Source organism: Ammospiza caudacuta, chromosome 4, assembly GCF_027887145.1.
Source record: "Ammospiza caudacuta isolate bAmmCau1 chromosome 4, bAmmCau1.pri, whole genome shotgun sequence".
NCBI lineage: Eukaryota > Metazoa > Chordata > Aves > Passeriformes > Passerellidae > Ammospiza > Ammospiza caudacuta.
Genome location: NC_080596.1, coordinates 30,095,139 through 30,122,025, shown reverse-complemented (window position 1 = coordinate 30,122,025; position 26,887 = coordinate 30,095,139). Strand labels below are relative to the sequence as shown.

Below are 26,887 nucleotides of genomic sequence, written 5' to 3'. Positions count from 1 at the left end.
TTTTTGAATCCATCTGTTAATTTCAGCCAAAGTTTCACAGTGCAGCAGAAGCCTTGAAATTGTTGTTTTCTGACAAGATCATATACATGAAAGAGAGAGGGAGGATGTTAATTGGAGAGGCCACAGAGAGAACGCTTGGCAGGGTTCATCTCCGCTTTTCACTCAGCAGGAGCTCCACGGTGGCACCACAAGTAATTTTTCCCCATCTACAAGAGTTAGGGATAAAGGATTTGAAGGGTTTTCCTTCAGAAACCAAGACTCAGTCATTCTCTGCTCACTGAACATCTGGTTTCCTCCATTCTTCCCAGTTCAACTAAGCAACGTTATTATTAATGCAATTATTTAATGAATTTTTCCACTCAATTAAAGAAAGCCACAAGCAGAAACTCCCAAGCCTAGCTGGAGCAAGCCAAGAGTGAATAGTGGGGAAAGGTATGCTTCCCATATAAGGCATGGTATTCCAAAATATTAAATGAACAGCCCTCACTCATCTCATGATCAAAACATAACCAGCAATTATGGTCAGGGGAGAGATTTATCGTTCCAGTAGGGGAAATGCATCCTGAACCTGGGACAGGGCAGTGAAACATCCTTTAATATTCTTTGTGGGAAATAATGTCGGCTACTGCATCAATTCCACAGTTCACTCCAAACAACTAATTATTGGGAACATCCAAATGTGGAAGAAGTTCTCTCCGCCATTTATCTTACCCCTATTTTAATTAATTTCAAAATTGCTCTTGCTTTGCATATTCAAGGCTATGTTTAGGATTAGTAAATTAACCAACCATTACTTACTAATTTACCTCTCAAACTAGCTTGTTCATGCAAAGAAAGCTGCCCACTTCACCGATTGCTGTGCATTTTGTCATTTTACTCAGAAGCTCTTTTCTCTCTGAGTGAATTGCTTTGATAATAAAATTATCCCTGCATTAGATTTATTAATCTCTGCTGTTTATTATGCTCAGACTTGAGAAGTCTAGTGTTATGTGTCTTTCCCCCAGTGGCTACTGTAATTGGCATCTTTCTCTTTTTTCCTGTAGGAGTCAAATTATAAAATGAATAGAACCAAACGTGAAAGACAAAATATTTGAATGCAATTGAAGAAATTAATACATTTATCTGCCAGATATTAGTGTTTCTCCATTACTTTGATCGAGTGAAGGATGGTGAGACTTTAATGCTACTCTGCTTTTTGTTCAGTTGTATTTTCAAATGAGCAATTATATGTATGAAAGCCTTGATTTCAGTAAAGTACTTTTTTGGAGATGGGAAGGGTTTGGGGCCTGCAAAAGAAAATAACTTTACACTCTATTTCCCCCTCTCCCCTCCAGTGTTTTCTATAGTGTTTATTCCTAAGAAAAATTTAGTTTGTTATTCCTTATCTCACCTCCATGAACATTTCATTCTTTGTCCTGTATTCTCATAGGTTTCCATCTGCTAATGCTGATATAAATTAAACCATGAAACAGAAGAATTGCCTAAATATCAGTGGAGCCAGGAAGGGCACTTAATGAACTATTCTCTAATTTAAACAAAGCATGTTCAAGCTGGCATTGTCCACCTCATCCATTCCCCCTTCCAAGGTTTGGAGTTGGGCTTTTTTTAAGGAGAATGCAGGGACATCCTCTTTGCTGAACTTTGGGTTTATTTAATCTTAGGGTTCATCTGATAAAACACTGAAAGGACAGACATGGAGTCACCAATTTCATGATAACGTTCCTCTAAAGGGTTTTGTTTCTGTTTTTATTTATTTACTAATAAGACTAAAACAAAACCCAACAAAACTGCTTCCTCCCTGCCATTCTATAAATACCTGTAAAATTCAGCTGGGAAATTACACCAGCTTTGCCTGGAGGAATACCTAAGCAAAATTTTAACAAACTGACAAACATGTGTGTGCCTTCCTCTAAGATTTTTCCAGTTAATTCTTTGTTGAAAAAATAAAATCTGAATTTCAAAGTGAATCAGTCTAAGGTAACTGAGTTCTTTCATATATATTGTTATATTATTAAATATCCAAGAGCTGTAGCTGATATTTGCTATGGACCTGTATATGAAACAGTCTAAGCTGAGATAAACAGCTGCTGTTTCCCAAGGGGTGTGCTGAACAAGAAAATGAAAATTTGAGTATTTTCACTATCAGCAGGTTTCTGCCTTTTATCAGTATTTATTCTAAAACCACAGCCATACCTCATTATAAAACAATGTCTTTTCAGAGCTCTTTCAAACTATAGGATCATGTAACAAATAATCAACGAAATTATATTTGTATTGAGTGCATTATCTGTGAGCACATGGAGAAGAGTATAATACTAGCACTAGCTATTTCTGTGCTCTAGATAAACATAAGACAACACGAGATAACAAGTTTGGGCTTGAAACAGAAACAACAATAGATCATAACATTTGCTTAAGTTACAGTCCTATGGGAGAACTCAACCTGGCATGCTCTTGGAATGATATTTCTGCCCTATTAATTTTACATCCAGCCTGCTAGGAAAGCAAGCGTGCCAGAAAATATAAAAGGCAAGATATCTGACTTCTCGTTGCATTGCTCCTCAAGTACTCATTTGCCTCCTTAATAACTGAGTGTGTGATGAATTGAGTTGATATGTCAGTGCTATGATATAGCTCCCATCCACTGTGCACAGATGGAAATTAATGTATGGGGTACAAGAGAAAAGGAAAACAGACTCATAACAGCAAAGTGAAATTAACTTCCAAAGAGGTTTGAAACCAAGTGCTGTAGTCCTGACAGGAAAATAAGATAGGAGGAAAGAGGAGATAGACACAAACCCATTTATCTACAAATCTGGAGGAACAATCCCTTGCCCGGGTCTGCATGATACAAAAGCAAGCTCCTGCTCCAAATTGTTTGGTTTACATAAAATAAAAGCCTTAATGAGTGTGATGAAAGAGGGATTAATGCAAAAACAGCCAGTATCACAAAGTTATGACTTCTGATTTGTTGGCTTATCCTATGGAATCTCTTCTCCCTTCCTCAGCTCAATCTCAAAACCAGTTACAAATTTTTTACCATGGAAAGTTCCATCCATCAGCAGAAAATTTATCTCCCCACAAAAATGTTGGAGTCCAACAACTCAGCATTTCCTGAGGAAAAACTGCTTTGCTGAGCAACCTGGATAGGTTCACAGTCAATTTAGGTGCACAAAGAGGGATTCCCTGAAGCACGTAGGGGCTTTGTCCTTGAAGCACATTTCAGCGTGAGACACTTCCATGGGCTCCACTGAGCCCCTGTCAAGTCGAGAGGAGACAAGGCTGCTCAACATGTCACAAAAATAACCTTCACCTGTAAAGTCACTGTGAGTTATGAAGAGTTTTGCATTAAGTTACACAGGGTAATGTCTGCGGACACTTCAGAAAATGCGGTACACGATGGAATGTTGTTTATGCATTTCAAGGTCATATTCTGTAATTCTTCTTCTTTGGGCACAAACTGTATGGCAAAATGGTTAAGCAAGCTATAAAAATTGTACCTTTTACACTCAACACACTAACACCCACTAGATCCCATAAATAATCTCAATATTAAAGCTCATTCCAATGGAAGTTTTCCTAAGATCTCTTTCAGTATTTTTTTTTGACCTCCACTATCAACAACTTGTACGATAGACTTCATGTCAGACATAAAAGTTATAGTGCATTTAAGATGACTGCAGATAACATCTGATATTACCACAACCCTCTTCAGCATTTTTAACAAACTTTCAGAAAAAAAGCTTGGCAGACTGAGGTCTAATTTAAATGCGAATTTAAGCACACGACAACAGCAACTTACAGGTAGCCCTGATTTTCCCTTTTTTGAGTAAGTCTAACCCATTGCTGAGGCGAAGCACAGATTTAGGAGCACAGGCACGGAATGTCAGGGAGCTCCTACCGTCATCGGCGTCGGTGACGCTGAAGTTGAGGATGGCGGATCCGGGTGGAAGGTTCTCCATCAGGGAAGTGCTGTAGGAGGCCATGCCAAACACGGGTGGGTTGTCGTTGACGTCCAGGATGTTGAAGTACACCCTGATGGCCGTGGACTGGCCTCCCCCATCCTCAGCACGCACGGTGAGGATGTAGTACTGCTGTGCTTCGTAGTCCAGGGCCCGGGTGAGGTTGAAGACCCCGGTGACGGGATTCAGGAAGAAGATTCCCTCCTCATCATCCTCGCTGATGGTGTATGTGATCTCCCCGTTGATGCCCGAGTCGTCGTCGGTGGCAAGGATGGCTGCCACCAAGGACCCTGCGTGGCACAACAGAACCAGCTCTGCATCAAGCAGATCCATAGATGAGAGATAACCTCCCAGAGAAACTGAAGCCTCAACACTGTCTGAATAACTATTGAAAAAGGTTTTTCAAGCTGAAAGAGACATCATATTCTTGCTTTTACTCAAACAAATGGCCAGGAATGGTTTTTATCCTCATGCAGACTAGATATCAACAGGGGCAAAAATACCTTTTGTCCTGCTAGGCATTGCCTTAGTATGATTCAAAGGACCCCCCCTTTTCTGCAGACAATCACAAGTTCTGGAACCTTCCAGACATTTCTTTCCAAATGCAGAACCCAATATGCGAGTACAAACCGCACAACCCAGCTCTGCTTTTTGAAACAGAGCCTTTGCAGGGTAACTGTGGTTAGAAAACTAGAAACCTTATAGGGGTCTGTTCTCTGCTGTTTTCTGAAATTCAACACCCTGTGAGTTGGTGCCAGTGTTTTCATTTCTGCATAGCTGACCTATCTGACTAGAGTTTGGAAATCAAGTGTCACTTTTTAGTATTTCGAACACTAATTATAATTAAGATCAGTTCATTTCCAAGAAAAGAAATCATTAGGTTTCCTTTCCCTGGAACCAGATGAACTACGTGCAGCACAGTTAACTACTTTCAAGCAACGGGACAATGAAAACTGCTTAAATCATCAGAAAAAAGAAGAGTGCTGTAACCCCCTGTAATCCAGCTGGATATGCTGATATCTTTCACATCCTTTTGATGATCTCAAGCTTTAATGTTTCTTTAACTGCAAGGGGAATGGGAGTTACTCTCTGGGATAGAAAGTGGAACCTCAAAGGGGAAACCTCATGGTCCTTCCCCACTGGGTGAGCCTGCCAGCTGCTCCCAGACTTCTGGAGAGCAGAGCAGGAGAAGATGCAGTACTTTAATACAAAATCAGCCTATTTGTTCCTTCAGCATCCATCACTGCTGAGCCTGGTATAAAGCACTAATGTACGCCCTGTAAACAATTAACAAGAGAAATCTTATTTTAATGTGGAGGGAATTAGACTTGCCTTTTCCAGGGTTATCCCTGCTGAAACAGACCGAGACTCAAGGCTCTGAGAGAAAAGAGCATGGCTGGGGATCAGCAATCAAAGCACTCTGTGCTATACAGACATCTCAATTACTTCCAGATCAGATTCCTGAGGCACAGCTGATTGCACTGTAATTCTTTAATGTGAAACACCACCAAATTTTGGGACACAGACTGTGGGGCAGAGTGCAAAAGTTGGAGGCTTGGGGGTAACCTTAGTTGAAGACTCCCATGCTTATAGAAATCCTAATAAAAGCTTGAAAGCTAACACCAAACAATTTGCATCTCCTTGGTTTATTCATGTTTTAGAATAAGTTTCTAACATGCTACTGGCAGATACTGCTTTTGAACTAGCAACCTGTATAAAATCTTGGAAGTAATACTCATTTCTCACCTGGAGACATGTAATAGAGCCCAGTATTTGAAAACTTTTTTTTGATCTAAATACTTTTTAGTTTACAACCTCCCTTTGAAGCATCAGAAAGCACTCTTGCATCCAAAACCAGCTTTAAACGAAGAAAACAACCACGCGAGTATTTCCACATCCTGTTTACCTGGAGTGGCATCTTCTGGGACGTCGAAGGAGTAGACAGGCTTGGAGAACTTGGGGATGTGGTCGTTGACGTCGCTGACGGTGATGTTGATCCTCACGTCCGAGGACTGCAGGCCGTCGTCGGCGCGCACCAGCAGCGAGTACTTGGAGCGGCGCTCGCGGTCCAGGCGCCGCGTGGCCATCAGCTCCCCCGACTCGGGGTCAATGTGGAAGCTATCGTCTGCACCGCTGATGATGGTGTACGTCACCAGGGCATTGGCTCCCTAAGCCAGAACAGAAGTGGTCAGATCGCCTCGCTCGCCAGGAAAACCACATCATAACTCGCAGCGAGATGAGGATCGTTCCAGGAACGGCGCTCGGGGATTATTTTTCAGAATGGTTTCCTTTAATAAACAGCCTTCCTGCCCAGTCCCTGCTTCAGCCCCACATGCACACAGTTTTTATTTATGAGACATGAAATTATGAGATTACCCAGATACTTTATGCTCCACTCTTCAATCAATACCAAAAAACTCTGTTACCTGTTTTAGTTTGAAACCACCGAGCAGTGTGACCTCTTAAAACAAGAATAAACATTGATCCTTATTATCTTGGAAGGTTAAATTACATCCCTGATAGTGGGATCAGCTCTGCCTTTCTTGCTGTCTGGAGATGGGATAGAGGGAGCAGGAGAGGGAGGAAGGGAGGCATGGAAGCAGAGGGATGCTTCCATATGGCAGCACTTCCAGCCACAGCTCGTGGTCAGGAGAAACTCATGGAGGCTGTGCTTGCAGCAGCCCCTCAAAGGTCAGTTTCTGCATGGAAATCTTCTTACCCATGTAAATAAAAAAACCCAGAGTGACAAATCACATATCATTAAAATCACAGTTCTGATCTCTTGGGTTGTGCTGCAAGTCAAAAGCATTTGCTTTTGGGTCACAAAATTTAATTTATTCTTGGGGGATAAAAAGAAGCATTCATATGGACTTTGAGCATTTCGGTTGAAAGGAAAATTAAGGAAAAGTAATGTTATATAGAAAAATGTCATGCATTTCTTTTTGCAAGACAGGCTTAAGGACACTGAAGGTTTGGTAGCCTCTAACATCAGATACAGCACTCTAAACCCTGTGTGCTGATGGTGCCTGGAAATGCAAGCAGATATTTACTGTGCCCTCCTCTGGTGCCAGGCCAGAGCTCAGGTTTGACAGCTGAAACGTGCTGCTGATGTGCCAGTAACATTCTGCAACGAACAGCAGATCACAGAGATAAGGTGGAAAGGAATTCTAGGGCTGTTTCAGATGCTCCTGCCTAAAAAAGCAAATTAACAGGGATAAACACCTGCTTGTATTTGTGAGAGGAGAGACAAGCATTAGTTACCTGACCTTACCAGAGTGCCCCATGCCAAACTTTCTCTCTGGGGCTCTCTTTCAAAGAGTCAGACTGAGCTAAATGATAAAAGGAAATTTAGAAAGAAAACAGGCTTCAGCAGGTGCAGTGCTCCATCTGTGTGCTCAGGTGTGCCACAGGCTTTCCTACAATTGTGTGGCTTGGCCACCACATCTCACGGGAATTTTCAGAGTGATCACGTTCTTCACCTCATGTTTGACCAGACAGAGTCCTCCTAACACAGTGCAGCTAAAGCCACAGCCATGTGTGATACTGGTTTATTCTCTGCCCTCAATATAAACCCTCCCCCTTCAAAAGGCAAGGGAGAATAAAAAGGTATCTCAGCCCAAAGCTGCACATTACTAGGAAAACTTGGGCTCCTTGTATAGAGCTGGAGTTACAAATATTCTGGCAGGGCAACTGAAATCATTCCTTTTGATAAAAACACTGACTGATTTCTCTCTAAGGTAGCAAATCACTTCCCACTGGATGCGGGAATGTGATTATGCAGAAGGGGTAATAGATATGGGGGAGTTCAGGAATGGTTAAAGAGGCTGGAGCACTATTGCTATAATCTTAGATATATTTGCCATACCACACCACAGAGGGGTAGCTCAGAATTTCCCACTTCCTAAAAGAAAGACAAGCAGCTAGAATTTTTGTTACACAAGTGCACCTTTCCAAAATCCTGGGTTTTGTCTGTGTATCAGGCTACTACTGGAAAACAAAGGGAAAACCAAAATATTTACAACACATTTGCACCATTCCCAGGGGTGTTCCCGTGGTTCCCTCTGTAGTAGTAAGATTAAGTACACCAATTAACAATCACAGGAAGATTAACCAAGCTAACACAAAAAAGGCCAGCAATAAAATTCTCCTAAGGAGGTTGAATCACCCTGTTATTGGAAAACAAGAACTGCTTGCTGTTGTCAAGTGTAACTCTGTATTTTAATGACAACACAAACTTTTTGTATGATTATATTGACTTTTTAGCCATTCTCTTCATGGAAAGAAATAGTTTGAGCAAACAAAATTAACATGATTAATATTTTTATAATTTAAGTTTCTAAAATAAATGAAAGCACCAACAGCATGGTAGTTTCTTCATAGCACCTTATTTGCAGCATTCTCATAATAATGACTCTCAGAGGGCAAAACTCTTTTGCAAACAAATTCACGTACAGAGCACACATTTTATCGTTATTTCTTTTCTCCACTTTTTGGTATAATAAAACCTTCTTTTGGAAGGGATAATATTGGTCTTTGTTAGGTCTAGTCAAAGGGCAAGCAGGCATTATCACAGTTTTACTTGTTCTCCAAGGCTTGTCTCAGATTAATTTTATTGCACGCCTTGGAACTGGGCTCAACTACAACATCTTGGTTCCAAAGTTAGCTTAGAGCTCCACAGTACTGGACAGAACTTTGTGAATGACTGCCATGATTCCTAAGGCCAAACTCACACAAAGGGATGAAGAAAACAGGTAAGATCATGTCCAGAATGGCACTTTTAGCACCAACATTCAAAACTGAAACCCTGCTCCTACCTCATCAGCATCCATGGCTGTCAGCTGCAGGATTTTAGATCCATCCCCTATGTTCTCCTCTACAGTGAGGTCAAGCATGTCTGTGGGGAATACTGGTGGGTTGTCATTGATATCCTGAAGTGTTATTTCCACCTGTAAAAAAGAAGGAATAGGAAAAAACTGGAATGAGCACTGGATGTGAATTGAACCTGAACGTTACTAATAAAATAATTCTGAAAGAAATCAGGTAAACTGCTCTTAATCACATGAATTAGCACATTCCCAAATCACACCAACAAGAGGAAAAGCTCGTCCAGATATTAAAATTCCACATTGTCATAAAATACTCCTAAGAAAACCTCTAACACAAATAAAGTTAATTTGACTTGTTGATAGCAACTGATTTTAAATGGTCCTAGCCTAGTTTATACCGGAAGAGATCCACTGATAGACTGTCATTGTAATCCTCAAAGTCAGCCCCTGGAGAGGAACTGCCAAGTGCCGGGGCAGGAGATCGTTCAACCATTAAATGCTGCCTGACATAAAGATGAGGTGGTGTAAAATTCTCTCTGAAATGTTTATGTATTGGCAACTCTCCGTTCCGAGAGGGGGAAAAAAACACCCTTGCACTTAATATATTTTATAGCAAATAATCTGCTTTTCTCTCTCTCTCAAAACTCCCCTCTAATTGCAAACATAAACGTTGCTTTAGGAGCACCCACTAGCATCTACTCTCCTTGACTATCCAAAACTCAACAAATGTTCTCTTCACGTGCCATATTTGTATGCCTTTCCAAGGAAGAATGACAGCTCCTGAAAGGTTGTTTTGTGATCTTAATCCCTAGTTTTTCATAAGCAAGATTGCTGCCCTGCTGATGCTAATCCAAAAAGATGCAGAGCTACATTATCTCTTGTTGCTGGGTCTGGAATGTAATATTCCAAAATAGAAAAAGAAGACACAGCTGTTTTATATTTATAATGGAAAAAAAAAGTATGCTTTTGGACCCAAAACAATAAACAGTCACCAAACTCTGAAGACCCTACTGAGGAGAAACTGAGTAGCTGAAAGTACTAAAGAACACAGCAAGGCAAAGGTATGGATGACTTAAAGAAGGTACCTGGACTGACAGACAAAATCTTATTTATGCTACAGTATCTGCTATGCCCTGATCCACAAGGACTCTCCAGGCATTCAGTTGAAAATATGGATTGGGCTACTCTGGATGTAACCAACACAGGCATTTCTGGTGATCCAAAGTCTGGGATTTCTGCTGTCTCTAGTCCCCTGTCATAACATTTTCTTCTCTGTTCTGTCTTCATAGGGAGCACCAATTGCCAAACTGTTTTGACTTGATCACTAGGATGATCCCAAACACAGAGGAAATATTATATTAATATTAGTGTAACATTAACATAATAGCTATATGTGCTGGAAGTGGAGACAGAACAAGGGTCTTTTACTGAAGGCTGTAATTTATTTATCCCCTATTTAATCTCTTTGGACACTCAAAAATGGTACAGGAAGCAATTCACAGCCTGAGACAGATCAACCCAGAAGGTTGTATTGTTAAATTTATATCCCTGACAGCAGAAACACAAGGAGTGCTGAGCAGAGCATCACAAGCAGTGACTGACAACCACCTCACCAGACACAAACTTTGGGAGAAGAAGCCAGCCTAGGTTGGTTTTCAAGGAGACTGGGTGACAATCAATCATAGAAATGGGAGAGATGTGGTAGAAATGGCAGATGAAGGATTTTGCCAGCCCTCCTTGCCCATGGAATGGCAAAGCACACCCCTCTTGCTTCCCTCCCCAAGGTGCAGCATTTTCCCAGACAGGGCTTCAAGGTAAAGCAGCTGCACAGCTCTGCAATTCATCTATTCCTACCATACATGTCATTCACAGCTCATGTTTCAGCTGCAAGTGACATTTCACCACCAGAACCCATTTCCACGAGGAGAAATTGCCCTTTGTACAAATGATGTGAAAAATATGTGACAGCTTCTGGGGGGTTTGGGATAGGAGCTGCGCATTGCCTACAGCTTGAATAATGTGAAATAGCGAGGATCCAAGAACACAGATGGCCAAGGGTTGGGGGACAAATAAGTTAATTATAAAGTCACATTCCAGGGAAGTGTAAAAAAGAAGAATAAAAGAGGTAATTTTATTCTGAAAAATCAGTTTACAAGCAAACAAAGAAACTGCATTTTATATCAAAGATGTGCTTTAGATGGTGGAAAAATAGGAAATTCTCAAATAAGGATCAGAATTTTTTAGAAAAGAATACAACATTTTAAAAGAGCATTTACACATGATTTATTACTTATCCAAAAGGCTTAGATAATGTGTATTGCTTCATAATTCACCATTGGCTAAGTCCAATTAGCACCTGTGTCTAAAGCTATCTTTTTACTTCTGCTAGAATTTAGTACTTCAGCTTCCAAACAGAACTGTAGACCTGGGGAGTCAGATTCTTGAATGCAACCATTGGCAGAAATTTCACTGAAATAATCACAGAATCACAGAATGTGTGGGCTGGAAGGGAACTAAAAGATGCTGCAGTTCCACCCACCCTGCCAGGGATGAGGATGCCACTCACTAGAACAGGTTCCTCAGGGCTCATCCAGCCTGGTCTAAGACATCTATGAAAAAGGATTTGAGAAAAAAAAAAAATCACATTTTCCCTAAAACAAGAATCTGTTATATTCCATTTAAGAGAGGATCTCATACATCCTGAATGAGATGGGATGTAAACTGAATATCCAGGAGCTCACAAATTAATTTCACTTTGAGAAATTAATTTGTGAGAAGAAGAAGAACCACAACCACAAAGTCTTGCATTGCCACGGGGCACTGGAAGATTGCAGAGTATCTTATCACACCTTTACTGGAGAAGAAAAAGAGAAAACTCCACAAAGCTTTAATCAAAGATCTAAACTAAACCTTTTCCCAACCAACAGCTTCTTTCTAATCCCACTTCACATTTGCATAAAGGAATCCATGTGTGTCACCACCCACCAGTGACAGCAGCGGGTACAAGAACAAATATCCAGGAAACCAAAGGCCTTGTAACCTCAGATACACCACAGGATGGAACACAAGGGAGCTGAAGGGATTTATCCAAACCTTGGAAGAAAGGAACCATTACATGCCAGTAGGATTGCAGGAAGCAATGTGCCCAGGCTACATGGAAAGTGATAATTGCCACCTCCTTGTCCAAATCTATCTAAAATGAGGAATATTCTTGCCTGACCTCAAACTCATCACTCAGCACAAATCTAGGATGCAAAGGCAGACACAGACCAAGCACCCCACAGCACTCCAGGTACTGCACATGCATCAACAATTTCTGCCACGTTCTATCTGACAAATCCTCAATTCTATTTGTATCAACAGCAACTTCAATACAGGACCAAAAGTTCTTACTGCCACTCAGAGGACTCAAATATAATAAAACACAGAAACAGCAAAGATAGTTAAGCATCTTTGCACCTTTTTTATTCTCTAACCTGCCCTCTCCTATGGTCCAGGCACTGATGGATAGGGGCTTTGCTCCTCTGAAGAGCCTTGAATTTCTGCAGAAGTCATGAGAGCACAAATAGTTACAGACTCTCCTAAATATATTAAGACTGTGATGGAAAACGGATTAATAGATTCATTATATTGTCTTGCTTGTGTTGTTCAAGGGAAAATGAAAAAAAAAAAAAAAAAGAAAACTTTGGTCAATTCACATGCATACATCTCCACAAAATCACTCTACTTTTGTACAAATTCTAGTACAGAGCTTTTCCTTCACATTTAATACATGTAGAAAGACTGAAGATCAAAGCTTTCCCTCAGAGCTTTTTCTTCAGACAAAAACACATTGTTTATTTACCAACCCTTGTTAAATAAACACAATAATTTTACATAAATTCCTATGCAAACCACCTTTGTGTGGGGTTTTTTTATTAGTTTTATTTGTGTGCTTGTTTTATGTTTGACTCAAGCTAAGATGCAAAAACAGAGGCATACAACAAACCACAGAGATCTGCAATATAGAAAGCTAAACAATACCACAAATTTCCCTGTGCATGAATCAAATTTCTCCTTCACAGGCTTAATAACATTCTCACAATAACTCCCTGCCCCTGCCACAGTTACAGATGGCCAGCCCATCCTCATCTGTGACAATTTGATTGCTGCAGCCTGTTGTCACAGACATTTTAAAAGCAGAGGAAGTATTAATTGCCTTGATCTTGTTAGGATTCTTATTTGCTGTTCAAATTAGCCTCTTGTGTTTTTGGTTTTTTTCTTCCCTAAACAAATTCAGAACAGATTGAGGCAGGGCAGCGCTCACCTCAAAACCAGTTCTGCTACAATTTACTCTGAATGTAGATGTTAGAAAAATAGTTCTTTCTCCATTCAGATAGATCTCAGCTGTTAAAAGATATAGGGATCATATCAAATCCTCAAATTTTAAAGCACACTGATCTAATAAAGCATTTAAGACAAACTATTCTTCAGCTTATTAAAAGTAATTTGTTGAATTAAGCTGCCAAAAGATGAAGTTTCACTTCTCAGAGCAGAAAAACCAATTTCACTTCAAAAATACCAGTACCCCAAGTAACTATTACTGAACAGGCTAGACAAGTTCCATGCTCAACATGAAAATCTTAAAATGAGAGTTTTATTCTGGAAAAAGAAATTATTTTAGTGGCTGAGTTTATGAGCTACAAAGGTATGTAAAATAAAACATACCCTGCAAGGCAACGTGCCAAATTCTAACCAATCATAACACCTTCCACAAACTAATGGGTTCACTTGGCCAGACCCTATCCTTCTGTTTTACTGCAGTTATTAACATTTACTCCAAACTCAGGAGGGTTTACAGACAGGACAGCTCTCTGAAGTTCTTCCACCTATCAAATGACAACGAGAAGAGGAAAAGAGATGACACAGGAAACATGAATGAGCTCCCGTGGCAGCAGCAAGTTTCCCTGGGAGTCCCACAGAGTAATTCCTGCTTGGAGCCGTGCTACCCATGGCACACAGTGGGTCAGAGATCTGTAGATAGAACACGAGCTGAGGAGGGAGCAACTCCCAGATGCCTCACGCCTTCCTTGCCTCTTCAAAAGCTGCAGCTATTTGATCAAAGATCAAACAGAGTGCAGAGGCAAGAGCTTTTCTTTCCATTTTTATATGGTGTTGAGTCATTCTTCTTCCCTTTGCTAACTGCCCCTTCTCTCAGGAGATCCCCTCTAAGAATCCATGAGCAGCATCCCCACAAACCATCCTGGAGACTTCTGTTTATGCCTAAGCCATCAGATGATCCTTCATCTTAAAATTAAGGAGCTTTTTCTTCTTTGCTGGAGAACGTGGCAGCACATTATCAATTTGAACTGAATAAAAGTGAAAGGATTTTATTTCTCCCTCTCTTGGTAAATATTCTAAGCAATATCATTCATGATGATAAAAGGAAAGAACACAACTATTCATTCACCCCATCCATGTAACTGACTGAAGAACCTGGCCAACACCAGTCATTTGTTTTTTCCTTGCCTTCATCAGTTCAGCCTTCTTCTTCATCCAGCAAACAATGATTCTCTAATCCTGGAAAACACACATGCATGGGTAGATTCCTTTTTTAAACTGATGTGAGGAGTCAGGCTGGCCACTCACACCAGCGAAGGTGTGCTGACACTCAGTGCATGGGTTCTTCCTCCAAACTGGAGAGGCAAGGGAATGGGGACATAAAGGATCAGAGTACAATGCATGTCTGGAAATACATATTCAGGAAAAAAATGAACAAAAATCCTCTTTAAATAAATATAAATATATATATAAATAAATATAAAACCCCATAGCTCATCTTGAACCAGTTTCCCACCCTGCTCTAAATCACTGGGAAACAGTAAGTTTGAGGGTAAAAAAAAAACAAAAAAACTTCTGCTTTGAAATGACTTGAATACCCAATAATAGCAGAGCTCAGGAAGGTGAAAAACCTGAACTACTGATCGTGCGCATTTACAATTTCACAACAAGATGGAAAGGCCATTTATAAAGGAAATATCTTGGGACAAGGCAATAGCTGAGGCTGAATGAGGCATCTGAATAACGCGTTTTCCAGGAGGCACACAATCCCAGTGCATGCTAGCACAATAAAAATCACATTAGTCTATTGTGCTGCAGGCCAGCAAACCTGTTAAATAGAAATGTAATGTTGTTTAGAACCCCACTATTAACAGGGGGGAAGATTGCAGCTGGGGAGAAAATGTGGGGGAGAAGTGCTAAAAAAAAAAGAAATTTAAAAAGCCAGGTTTAAAAGACTTAATTCTGATGTCTGAAGTCAAACTTGATGAAACACAGGATGTGAAATCTGTCCTAGGCCCCACCACTGCCCACTTCAAATAAAACATCAACCCTGTACACAAGACAGCAGTAATTTAGAATAGGGATTATATAAATATTTCCTTTTATCTCACAGAATCAGGAATTACTATTGATTATCAGCCTTGAAATTGTTTGGAAACTTAGGGCTCAACACACTTTGGAAACATGCTTTGCTTTGTCCATTAAACAAACATGCGTGGATCCTTATACCTAAATCAGGTGTAAATCTGCTTTCATCATCTTTTAAAATAAAAATTCAAAAAGAAGCTACTTCCTTCTGTTGTCCCTAAGAAATATTGATCCTAGTGCTGTAAAAAAAAAAAGGTGATATAATTGTTTCATTTTCTCTCCCTGTTTTTCCCCTCCCCTATCTGTTAAGGTGACCACTGGGAGTTGCACTGCCTGGAGCCTTGATTAAATGTTTCACTGCATCCAGAACACTTCATCATGCAGCATAGCCAAAATCTATTATGGCTTGCAAGTGACTCATACTTGAGCTATGAGAAAACCATAATAAAGAGCATTTTACATAAAAATGCCCAAAAGGTAGGTAATTCAATCTTGATTCTGAGTAGTATGCAAGGTCTCTGCGTCCAGCCTGTGCAGACAATAAGGCATTGTCTGGAAATGTGTTACCTACTGTGGTTACAGTTCACTTCTTTTGCCAAAATCCAGATGAAAGACACTGAAAAGAAACAATCTTGTCCCAGCAGAAGGCCACCAGCCAGGACAGGACACTAACATTTCCAAAAATAAAGTTTTTCTAAAGGCAAAGCAAGGAATGCTAAAATTCTAATTCTTTCTGAAATCAGTATTTTAAGGTAATTTAAGCACTACATCATTTTCTGCTCCCTCAAAAGAGACATGGTCTCACACGCAGCAGAGGGAATTAAAACTGGATTAAGGAAAGCACTACTCAAACCTTGGCTAATTTAACAAAGTAACAGCATGCTGACTTTAAAACACACATCGAATCATAAACATGGAAACCCAGTAGGATCCAACTTCACAGCAAATGAGAGATAAACATCAAATTGGTACAAGGGATAAAACTGATAAGAAATGCCGCCAGCAGGTATTTTCTCCCTTCCCTCACCACCAGAACCATAATGAAACACAGGTTACTTTGTCAGGACTGGTTAATGAGTAACAGGGATAACTCAGTCAATATTCACGCAGCTTTAAAACCAGATGGATTGTAGGGATGAGTTACCTTGAACTCCATTTCAAGAGGACTAATTAATTAGCAGACCAAGACCTCTCCCAGAAACTGCAACCCAGGGGCACCAAGGCAGAGCTGGGCTGGCATTAAGGACCATGAAAAGCTCCTCCACCCACCCATCCTTTCCATGGATGCTGGATATGTACACACACAAGGCCCTGCAGCATTTCCCCAGAGAACAGGGGTGACTTTCTCATAAAGACATTGCTTCTTCTGCACCCAGTACCACAAACACTTGGCAAACCCTTGCTAGTGAGGCTTTTTGGATGTTTTATTTTTTCTTTTTGGAATTTTTGTTCTTAAAGCAGTATACATTTGGGACCCATTTGGCTTATAACTTTGCATTTAATTAAATGAGTTCTACTGCCATGTAATAAGAAATGGATTGAATCAGTAAGAACATTTCAGTCTGTGCCAGAAAATTAAAAAAAAAAAAAAAGGATAAAGTCAGAAAATGCAAGCATTAGAAGTTCAAGAATGGGAATGTCACACCTCTAAATTAAATAAATCACCTAATTAAACTTACAGGTGTGACATTTAAGACACATGCAGTCATCAGGATGATGTGACAAATCCATCCCATCACTGAAGACTGCCCAAACAGCAAATGAAAACCTCTTTACCCAGAGCCATGGCAGAAAAAGCACTGCTACAGACACCAAGACACTATATTCCCTAGAGACACTATATTCTCTTGCACAATCTGATATTTGAGATATATTTAAGGTTTATTTAAGACACAGGACTGAACGCTGACTGATGCTTTGCAGTTTTGAGGGTTTCGTATGTGGCACTTCCTGAGAAGAACCCCTCTAAGACCCTAAATAGACTTTAGCCAATAAAACACACAAGGCCAACGTGTTACTCTCCCGAGTCACATTTACAAGCACAAAGCCATATTACAGAAATGGCTAAAGGTTTTTCCCCCCCGCAGCACTGCTAGCAGGGAAGTGTCAGGGCTAGAAATTCCAAGTATTTCTGCATCCTCCTACAAATTTCAGGCAAGTGCCTTCCTCACCATAGTGCCCTTTTGCAGACTGCAGGCTTTGCAGCACATCTGGTGTCAGGGAGGGCCCTTCCCTTCCCTGTGGCCACAGGCCCCTTGAGGCCAGAACAGCTTTTTTCTGTGGCCACAGCTGGACCTTCTCATGTGGCTGCCCTCAGCAGAGCCAGCTGGCAAAACCGGGGCTGCAGTGGCAGGGTCAAGAACTTCAACCCACTGGGCACACCAGCCCTGCTTTACTCAGCATTTTTATTTAGGCAGCTGGACCTTCAGGCATATCCTTCTTTCCCCATTTATCTTTTTGGCCCACCATGGCTATGGAACCTTTAGTACAATTATTGAGAAAATCCCACATGAGTGCATCAGCCTACTGTTATGCCTGTTGGACCAACTCCTATACCTGGACCAAAAAACAAAGTCCTACATGCCTCCAAAACCTAGTTTTTTCCCCCCAACTAAATTCAATATGTCTACATTATCTCTTCTTGAAAAAAATTGCTGTTTCTGGTGATGAGGTTTTGCAATAAAGCCTTTCTTGAAGCTGAATAAAAACCTCTATATCAGTCTTTTACCAAACCATGAAGATTCAAGTTTGCACGTAGCTAAAAGCTTTCATCTCCAAAAATATTCTAAATAGCTGAATAACACATTTCTTCTGGCCCAGGAATGTGAAAGGTGGATAAAACTCCACTTACAGTTCTTCGTGTCAGCTAACAATTTTTGTTTCCCTCACTTACCCTTTGAATTTTCTTACTCAGCTGTTGGACTTTGGATTTGACACAGCAAATTTAGAAAATCAAGAATTAAAGACTAATTAAATGGTCTTTAAAAAGACCTTTTGAAACATGTCATTTCAGCATATCTTTAAATACACACATGACCTTGTTCACTGAAGAAAAATCAAGTAAAAAACCCCAGACTTTCACAGAAATAGCTGGAACAGTGTGCTTATGTGTTCTTACAGTCATCTTCCTTAATAAAGAATATGAAGTGTTTTATTTGAGCATAAATTTAGAGATTTTATTTTCATTGGTTCCTAAACATCCACTCCATCTTCTCTAGATGCAGCATCTACATCAGACTATGAAGTTAAGCTCTCTGGCTACCACAATTAATAATGAGACTTTTTAATATCCCAGATCCTGACACATTCCTATATTGCATCTCTCTCCCCCAACACCCTGACTTTGCGCCACATCTCAGTGACTTTTTGTATTTATTTATTTGTTTTATTGTGGATAGCCCTCAGCAAGCCCCGATTACTGGGTCAGAAACATCACCAGCAGCTGACAATTGTAACAAACCAAAGCCTCCCTGCAATCAAGTAAAAACTTTAAATTCTGATAATCTTAGCAAACCTCTTTTAGAGGGGAAAAAAGAAAGAAATACACTTGCACTTGTGCCTATCTTAATTTCAGTGTGGCAGGAAGCAGATATACCACAAGAGAATGGTTCCCATGGTATTTCCAGCCCAGGAGAAACCAAAGAATCTTTTCATGCTCGGGTCCCTGTCTGATGTCCTGACTGAAGTGACTCAGCTTTCCTCGTGCTATAGCACTTGGGTTTTGCAGTTATTGTCCTGATTGTGCCAGATCTTTGATCCTTTTGGAAGTTCACCACCACTGGTCATTACTACAAGTCTCTGGATATTTAAAATGTATGGGAGGAATTTGACAAAAGCTGAGAATCACCAGCTCCCTTCTGAGGAACACAGAAAAAAAAAAAAAAAAAAAGAAAAAAACCCCAACAAAACAAACCAAATCAGAATAAACGTTCAAGCGTAACCATAAAAGATTCCGAAATTCTTAACAGAGTTCAAGAATCCCTAAATACACAACTAAAAGATATAATTCTGCCTTTTGAAAATTGAGCTTAGGTTCAATTTCCTTGTGTTTTCCCCTTGTTTTACTTTCTTTGATTTGTGTCTTCAGTATGGTGTCTATGATGTGGCATAGGATTTTTTTTTTTTTTTTAGAGCCCATTTTTTCTAAAGATCTTGTAGGTTGCAACAGTTTCAGTCTTTCTGGTTTTAACTGAATCAAGGAGTGCTGTGTACTGAATGTACAAACTGGCCCACTGTCCATGCGGAAGACATTAGACAATGATCATTCATTGTATGCTCACAATTGAAGCATTTCAATACTTTTATAGACAATTGAGAAATAGGAAAAATTATTTTGAGGACAAAATTTGAATGGCTTACAGTTAAACGATTATATTATATTATATTACAGGGCAGGAAAACAGAAACAGAGTAGGCAAAATTTAATACAAAAAAAAACAACAAAAGTCGCACATTAACTCTTAGCAAGAAAATTACAGCAACAAACCTGGGCATCATGGAGAGGTCTAAAAAAAAATGCTGAGGGGTTTTGTTTCCTGTTTTTTCATACCATTCACATCCCCCTCCCTGCCAAGATTGAGGAGTCTCAGCCTGGTTTGATCCTTCCATAAGGTGTGACATCTTATTTTATTTTCCTAAGCGTAATACAGAAAAACGGTAGAGCAAAATTTTTCTAAAAGAAAAATATTTTCTAGGTATAAGTGTAATAAATCTGAAAGGTTTTTGAGAAAGTCATAAAGAGGAAAAAAAATTGAGGACAGAAAAGGGAGGAAGCACAAAAAAAAGGAGGAAGCCCAAAAGGAAAAAAGGAGGAAAAAAAAAAAGAGGAGGGAAAAAGGAGGAAGGAGAAAAAGGAGGAAGGTAAAGACTTCTGAATAATTTAAAAAATGGCAACAACTGAAATGCCTCTGCTAGCTCATCATGTTAATGGAGACAACAACATAATTACCAACATAATTTCATAATAAACAGCTGCTGATAGGGCAACAGGGACAGCATCATGCCCCAAAGACATCATGGTGTGCTTTACATGGCATTTGTTTCTCTTACAAGCAATGGCATTCGAAGTAGAGATGCAGGTGTTCTGTTTAAAAGCGTTCTAAAGCTGAAAATACCCACACCTATCTAGAAACCTGCTGCTTGAAATATCAGCATTTGTGAGAAATGAATAATGGCAATTTCTGCATTTATCAACAGCTGCCTTCTACAAACTTCCAGCAGACTTTCTCCAACATGATGAAAGGCATCTTTGTAATAGTACAATACCATGGTATTACCAAGAACACAGGGAGGTACGAAACCTCTTGCAGGAAATCTCAGCCCCCAAACACAAGTGTAAACTGAATTCACTCCTTCAGCCTTTCCAGTGACCAAACCATCAAACCATAGTACAGAAAAGCAGGAGCTGTTATTTACCTTTCCTTCATGCTGTATGAATCACTGACACACTCTCTGCTGTGTGCCATTTGCTGACATGTCATATTTTGTCTCAAAACGATGGATTTTGTTCAAAAGAATGAATTACTGGCGTATTTAACACATCTCCTGATAACTATTAATTGTGCATTTTCCCAAACTTATTTTTCACACAGGCATCACCAAACAACTTCTTGAAGCCCAGTAAGTCACAGATACCCTCCAAGCAGGCAACTCCCTGATATGAGATGATGTGCAAAACGCAATATTTGCAATATGCCTCAGGGAGAAAGTTACAGGCTATGAGTACAGTAATTCAGGTTAAAATAACAACAGTAGAAAGGGAAATATTTGTAACAATGCTAACTGATTGCTGGATTCACATTTTGTTTTCAGTAACCCCAAAACAAATCCTGAAACTCCAGCAAGATTAGTGCCTTTCTTTGCATGGACTGAGGTACTTGGCAAACACTGCTGAGTGAATTAAAACTAGCATACAATACAAGCAAGTTAGAAGGGTTAATTGAAATCTCTCTTTGAGCAGCAATGCAAACCCCCCTCAAATCTGTCAAAACACATTCCTTCAGTGTTTTGGGGTCTTCAGGTCCCCTGGACATTCCCATTCCCATTCTGGTAAATCCCTACCTGCTGCCTCAAGCCATTTCTTCTCTTTCAGGCTGATGAATGTGTGCCTAATAACCAGCAGAAATGCAAACAGGACCCCCAAAACAACTTTCTACTGACCTAAAGTAGTCTGAGACTTATGAAAACATCATTCTTCCATTTATGTTAGACAAAATTATTTCCCTATGTTTCTAGCAGCCCCTTGTAAAGCACAACAGACATCAGAACAGCATTAAAAAGCAACTTATGAAGCACACTATCACTACTTTCTTTGCACAGAAAAAACGTAGTTCCCTTCAAAGTAGCTTCAAAATCATATTTGTTCACTGCTTTTCAGCACACCCACAATGAACATTAAACTTGCAGTTCTTGGGCTCGGCATATGTTGGTTTTTTTATTAACTTTGTACTTTGCAGGTTTAGAAAGTGTGCTGCAAATCATGAGCACCAGTATTTGTGGCTCTTCAATTTAATATACAGCTACAGTATTATAAATGCATTGCTGAGCTAATAAAATCACCACAAAACAACAAAGAACATGAAATTCTGCATTAATTTTTACACTACACAGCATTCAGCTCACCAGTACTTTCTAATCAAGCTTCCTGTACCACATTTATATCATTGCAGCTCATCAAATTTTCTAATTTATGTACAAGGACAGCTCAGCTCCTCTGGTTTTTGGGTACGTTCATGTATGCATCTTATTAAGACTAACTCAATCAACACCACATATTTGATAATGAGTTTGACAAATAATAGCATCAAACTGCACGGAAACAGAGCAGCACTTGAATTTTATTTTTTTTTAAATTCTTCTGAACTTGAGCTTATTTCCTGGTATTGAAATCATAATTAACTTATATCAAAAATCCTGCTGCTGTAAATCCCACTGGCTTCAGTAACTATGCCAGAAAGAGGTCCATTATGTGAGTCATCTGCTACAAACCAGAAAACAGCAACCACGCAACAGAATAATGCCAACTGAAATGATTTATGTTACTCTGACCACATGCCCCTCCGAGTTGTGTAACCCTGCACAATGGCTGTGATACCATCTTTTTTCTCTCAAATGTGACCAAGGAAAGGTGCCTGACCATTCCAATTGACGTGTTTTTCTTCCTGTGGGCCTAAAGAGCAGCTTATTTGTACAACTCATGCACCACAGCAACGAAACTTGTGTTGCCTCATTTGGCACAGGGCCAGGCAATGCTTGCTGAGTGCCAAATGCTCCACTAACCTAGATAATTTACACAGAGATGACGCACAGGGGAAAAAAAATCAGGTTATTACTGCATTTACTACCAGATACAGCTTTAAATTTCATTGTATGCAGGGCTGTGTTTTAGAGTGAGCCATCCTCACTAGACACTTTTGGAAAACACACTTGGCACTTAGAGAGTGCAGTTGAAAAAGAAGGAGGGGGAAAAAAAAAAGAAAGAGGTAAATTTAGAAAAAAGAATTAATGAGTACATCTGTAATTCTGTAATTACGGCATCTGCTCTTAAGCCTTTGCATCTGCTTGTGTACAGCTGCTCAGCACTGTCAACAATAACCTCAAACCCATGGCCAGATAGCATCTCACAACTTCAAGCCAAGCAAAAAAAAAAAAAAAAAAACCAAAAAAAACCAAAACAAAACACCAAAAAACCCCATTAAATTCACATAGTGCATATGAACACACTGATGTGACCAAGCTAATGATCCACTGGACAAAAGCTCAGTTTTAACACTCTGTGTGCAGGGTTTTATGGTTTCAAATACAAAAAGGTTTGAGCGAAACTGAAGAGCTGCCTTCCAGGAATTCACAAAAGGAATAATCTCCATGGGAGAGGCTTCATCACAAGAGTTCAATTATGTTTCACAAACAAAGACTTTAATAAAAATGTTCTGTTAAATGTATTTTAGTGGAAATCTCCTCAAAACAAAATGATCAGGACAAGCAAAGCACTGCATTTTAAAACGAAGAGTGCTGCCAGCATCAACCCTCCCTGATAGTTTAGGAAGAAGGTTTCTGAAGGTGCCACACTAATACTCAGTTCAGAGGGAATTCAAAATGCGACATACCTCAAAGCCACTGAATATCCTCAAAGCCTACAAAAAGTCTCAGAAAGATGACTTCAAATATAAGGCAAAAAAAAATTCAATAATAATAGAGACCACCTCTTCATTTTCTGTTTCTAGCACCGTGCAGAGCTGCATCCTCTGGGAATGGCTGCTCCCTCTCCAAGTGTCCACTGGGATTATTCCAAGCCTGGCAAACAAGGTTTTTATCTCAGTTTCAGTCTCAGTCCTGCCAAATGCATGAGAACCAAGTGGAAGAGGTCCAAATATTTTTGGAGATGAGCAATTTGGTCTATTTGTGCTTTACTGTCCTGCTGCAGCAGCGACACACACATTTGGGGTGCAACTTGCAATAAGACCCCTTGTTGGGTCTCTTCCATTGTCTGTGGCTGCACAAACAGCTATAAGTGGGTTGAGTTACCATGATTATGGGTGTATTCACATAAAAGTATGAATTGAATATGAATAATTTACGAAGAGCCTACAATTAGTTTCCCTGGCAGAGTATTCACCTAGGGGTGCTGTGGGATTGGAAAGGTCTGACACTTCCTTAGGGAGAGGAGAAGAACAGATCACCTGAGCTATCATTCCCAACATCACCGACAGCTCATCCCCTCCTGTACTCATTACTGCGGGAGTGGTGGTGCCACAAAGAACAGTTTTCCAAAACCTTATTTCCTTTCCTTCACCTTGCTACTTTGATTCCCCAGCTGTTAATATCTGTCTCTCTCTATCTAAGTAGACAAACTAGGGAAGTGTCTGTCTTCTAAGCACTGAAAAATCAACTAACTCCCCCAGGCTTCCCTCACCAGCCCTATTCTCTACCTGCAGTATTCTCAGAGCTTCTATTGCTCTTGTGTGCATGCTTCCACATCCCTGAACAGGCAGGCAGCACTGTGGGTTGTCACTGCCATATTTTCTGAAAAATCCTCTTTGCCCAGGATTTCTTCTCCTGGGAAGCTGAGAAGCCTCAGAAAAAAAGGAAAATAATAATTATCTCATTTGCTTCTCCTGTGTTTGGCTGCTTTGGAATGTGGTTGCAGATTGCTTATCCAACACGTGAATTGTTGTGACTTAATGACCAATCATGGTCCAGCTGTGCTGGGACTCTGGAGAGTCACAAGTTTTTCATTAATATCTTGTTAAACCTTCTCTAAGTATCCTTTCTCTATTTTTTAGTATAGTTTTAGTATGGTATTCTTTAATAGAACACCATAAAATAATAAATGAGCCTTCTAAGAACACACAGTCAGATTCATCATTTCCTTCCTGCCACAGAGGACCCCAAAAACACCACAGTGGGTAAGGCACAGTGAATACATTCTGATTTTTTACAAGCAACCAACCCACACTCCTGCCAGGGGAGATTGAGCTGTTTAGCAGGTCCCTTCCGGAGGGCAGGTACATCCCAGAGTTGTGCTGCACATCAGGATTGCTCATCAAGGAGTAGCGAGGGAGGTGAGGAGGAAGAATTACCTGCTCATCACAGCACAAAGGGTTTGTGCATGATTTTCTTCCTAGAGGAACACAAAAGGAGAGACACCACCCAGACAGCCAAGGAAAGGGCTCACAAGCATCTAGGAGACCCTAGGAGACAAGCAGGAGATAAAACCCAGCCAGCTGTGTACAGCAGACCTAATTTCCTGCAGCGAGGGAGCAACAAACCCTTGCCACAGGGGAAGAGCCACAGATGTCACATTCCTCTTTGAGAGGGGATCATCCCATCTGAACACAGGCCAGTGACGTGCCCCAGATGCAGGCTAGGCCAGCCACACGTATGGCATGGGGAAAAAGCCTTCTGTGCTGCTGCTCACAGCTTACCTTGGCTACAAACCCTGGGTCAGATGCCAGTGCAGCAATCCAGCAGCTGTGTGGAACTGATGGTGGAAGCACAACTGACACAGCAGAAGGGTAGAACCATCTGCCCTTCCTGTCCCTCAGCCCAGCCTTTTCTCCCCTCCTGTTGATGCCCTGCACCTGTGTGCCCTCTGCTCCCTTTGGTGGTTGGGCAGTGCCCCTGGGCTCTCGTTACCTTCAATAGCATTCACCTGCTGCTCACAGCTGCACCTCATTGGGGATGAGGCTCTGCTGCAGCCCCACTCCCAATCACCACAAACTCTGTGCCTACAGCAACCATGAGGCACTCACAAGATGAAGCTACAAAAAGAAAGCCCAGCATCTCAATTCACCCTGCCTGCAAATGAAGACAATCCCCCTCTTCTGAGAGGACATTAACATTCCCAGGTAAAAAGCACCAATGGGACCACTGATCTGCCTCTCCATGTATTTCCATTTTCAAATCAACACCACCACTAATTCTTTCAGTTGAAGTTTTTACACCTTCCTCATGTACACCCCTCTCCTCCCTTCCTTGGGAGCTATGAACCTTTTTGAAGTCTATGAAAGATGTTGAGGAGTTCACCTCCCAAAGTGTTACCCCCTCCCAACTGGCACAGATGATACATAAATCCCTATAAATTGTATACATAGGGCCACAACTCCCTTCAAGGAAGCCACCCACAAACTGCAGATCCTGTCTAATTCCTCTTGATCCCTGTAGCCCATTGGGGATGAGGCTTGGCCACAGCACCACCCCAATCACCACAAACTGTGTGCCTACCTGGAACCGAGGGAAAACACTCAGAAAAGAGGAGCAATGGTGACTACAGTCATTGAATATGACCCACAAACTGATATTGAAAGAGAGGAAATTCAGTCTCAAAAGTGAAGATGGGGATAAATTGTACTATAATAGCTCTAAAGCACAAAAAAGAAAGGTAATAAGCTGTCTAAAAACCAAAGGACTTACATAGTAAAAAACCAACTTAGGTTAGCACCTAGGAGGAATGCTGCAGCACTGGGAGGAAGGATAGTCTGGGAAGAAGCAGGAGAAGTCACTGGCAGGAGCACTGAAGGCACGTGAGGTCCTGCCTGTGTGCTGGGAAATGTGTGGATTCCTCCCAAGGTTCTCTCTGTTGATTCCACAGCAGTTCAGGTGAACAGTGGCCGCCAGTGGTGGGTAAGGCCTGGCAGAGACCTCAGTGATGGAGCAGGATGACCAAAGTACACCATCAGACTGCAGCTCAACCCCATGGACACTTCCCTGCAGTCCCTTTTAAATGATGCCCAGTGCAAGCCTTTTTCCAGGTACAGGAGATCACCACCACCACCTTGAGCACTATCACCAGTAAAAGTCAGGCCTTCCTACAGAAACCATCTGCATTTGATTTGCTCTTCCTGCTGCTCTGCACATCACCACCACAATTACAAACAGAAGTATTTGGCTCCCTGCCTTGCCCTTTTATTGCTTTACTATGCTTCACTGCCAATCCTTATGGCAACAGAACTTGCAAAGTCATGGACTCTTATAAAAATCTTATAATACTAAAACCCTGCAGAGAGAGGTTTCTCCTACTCTTGGACACTGTGGAGTTTCCAGGTATTGTTTTTACTCTCATATCATTTTATATTTAATATAATAGCCAGAAATATGAGTCAACAATAGTAAGTTGAAGATTTTTCTTTTTTTTTTTTTTCCCAATCTTAGGTATTTCCTTTCTGCTTTCCTCAGTGCACTCTGCTCTGATTT

At 40.6% G+C, this 26,887-nt stretch overlaps 1 protein-coding gene across 1 annotated transcript in view; it reads right to left on the bottom strand.

The window, feature by feature from the left end:
• FAT4 (FAT atypical cadherin 4) overlaps positions 1 to 26,887 on the bottom strand; it is a 119,439-nt gene that overhangs the window by 49,769 nt on the left and 42,783 nt on the right. The window contains exons 2-4 of the mRNA XM_058803451.1: positions 8,777 to 8,908; positions 5,869 to 6,130; positions 3,902 to 4,252 (exon numbers count right to left, since the gene is read on the bottom strand). Coding sequence (XP_058659434.1) covers positions 3,902 to 4,252; positions 5,869 to 6,130; positions 8,777 to 8,908 — 745 coding nt within the window. The remainder of the gene's footprint in view (positions 1 to 3,901; positions 4,253 to 5,868; positions 6,131 to 8,776; positions 8,909 to 26,887) is intronic.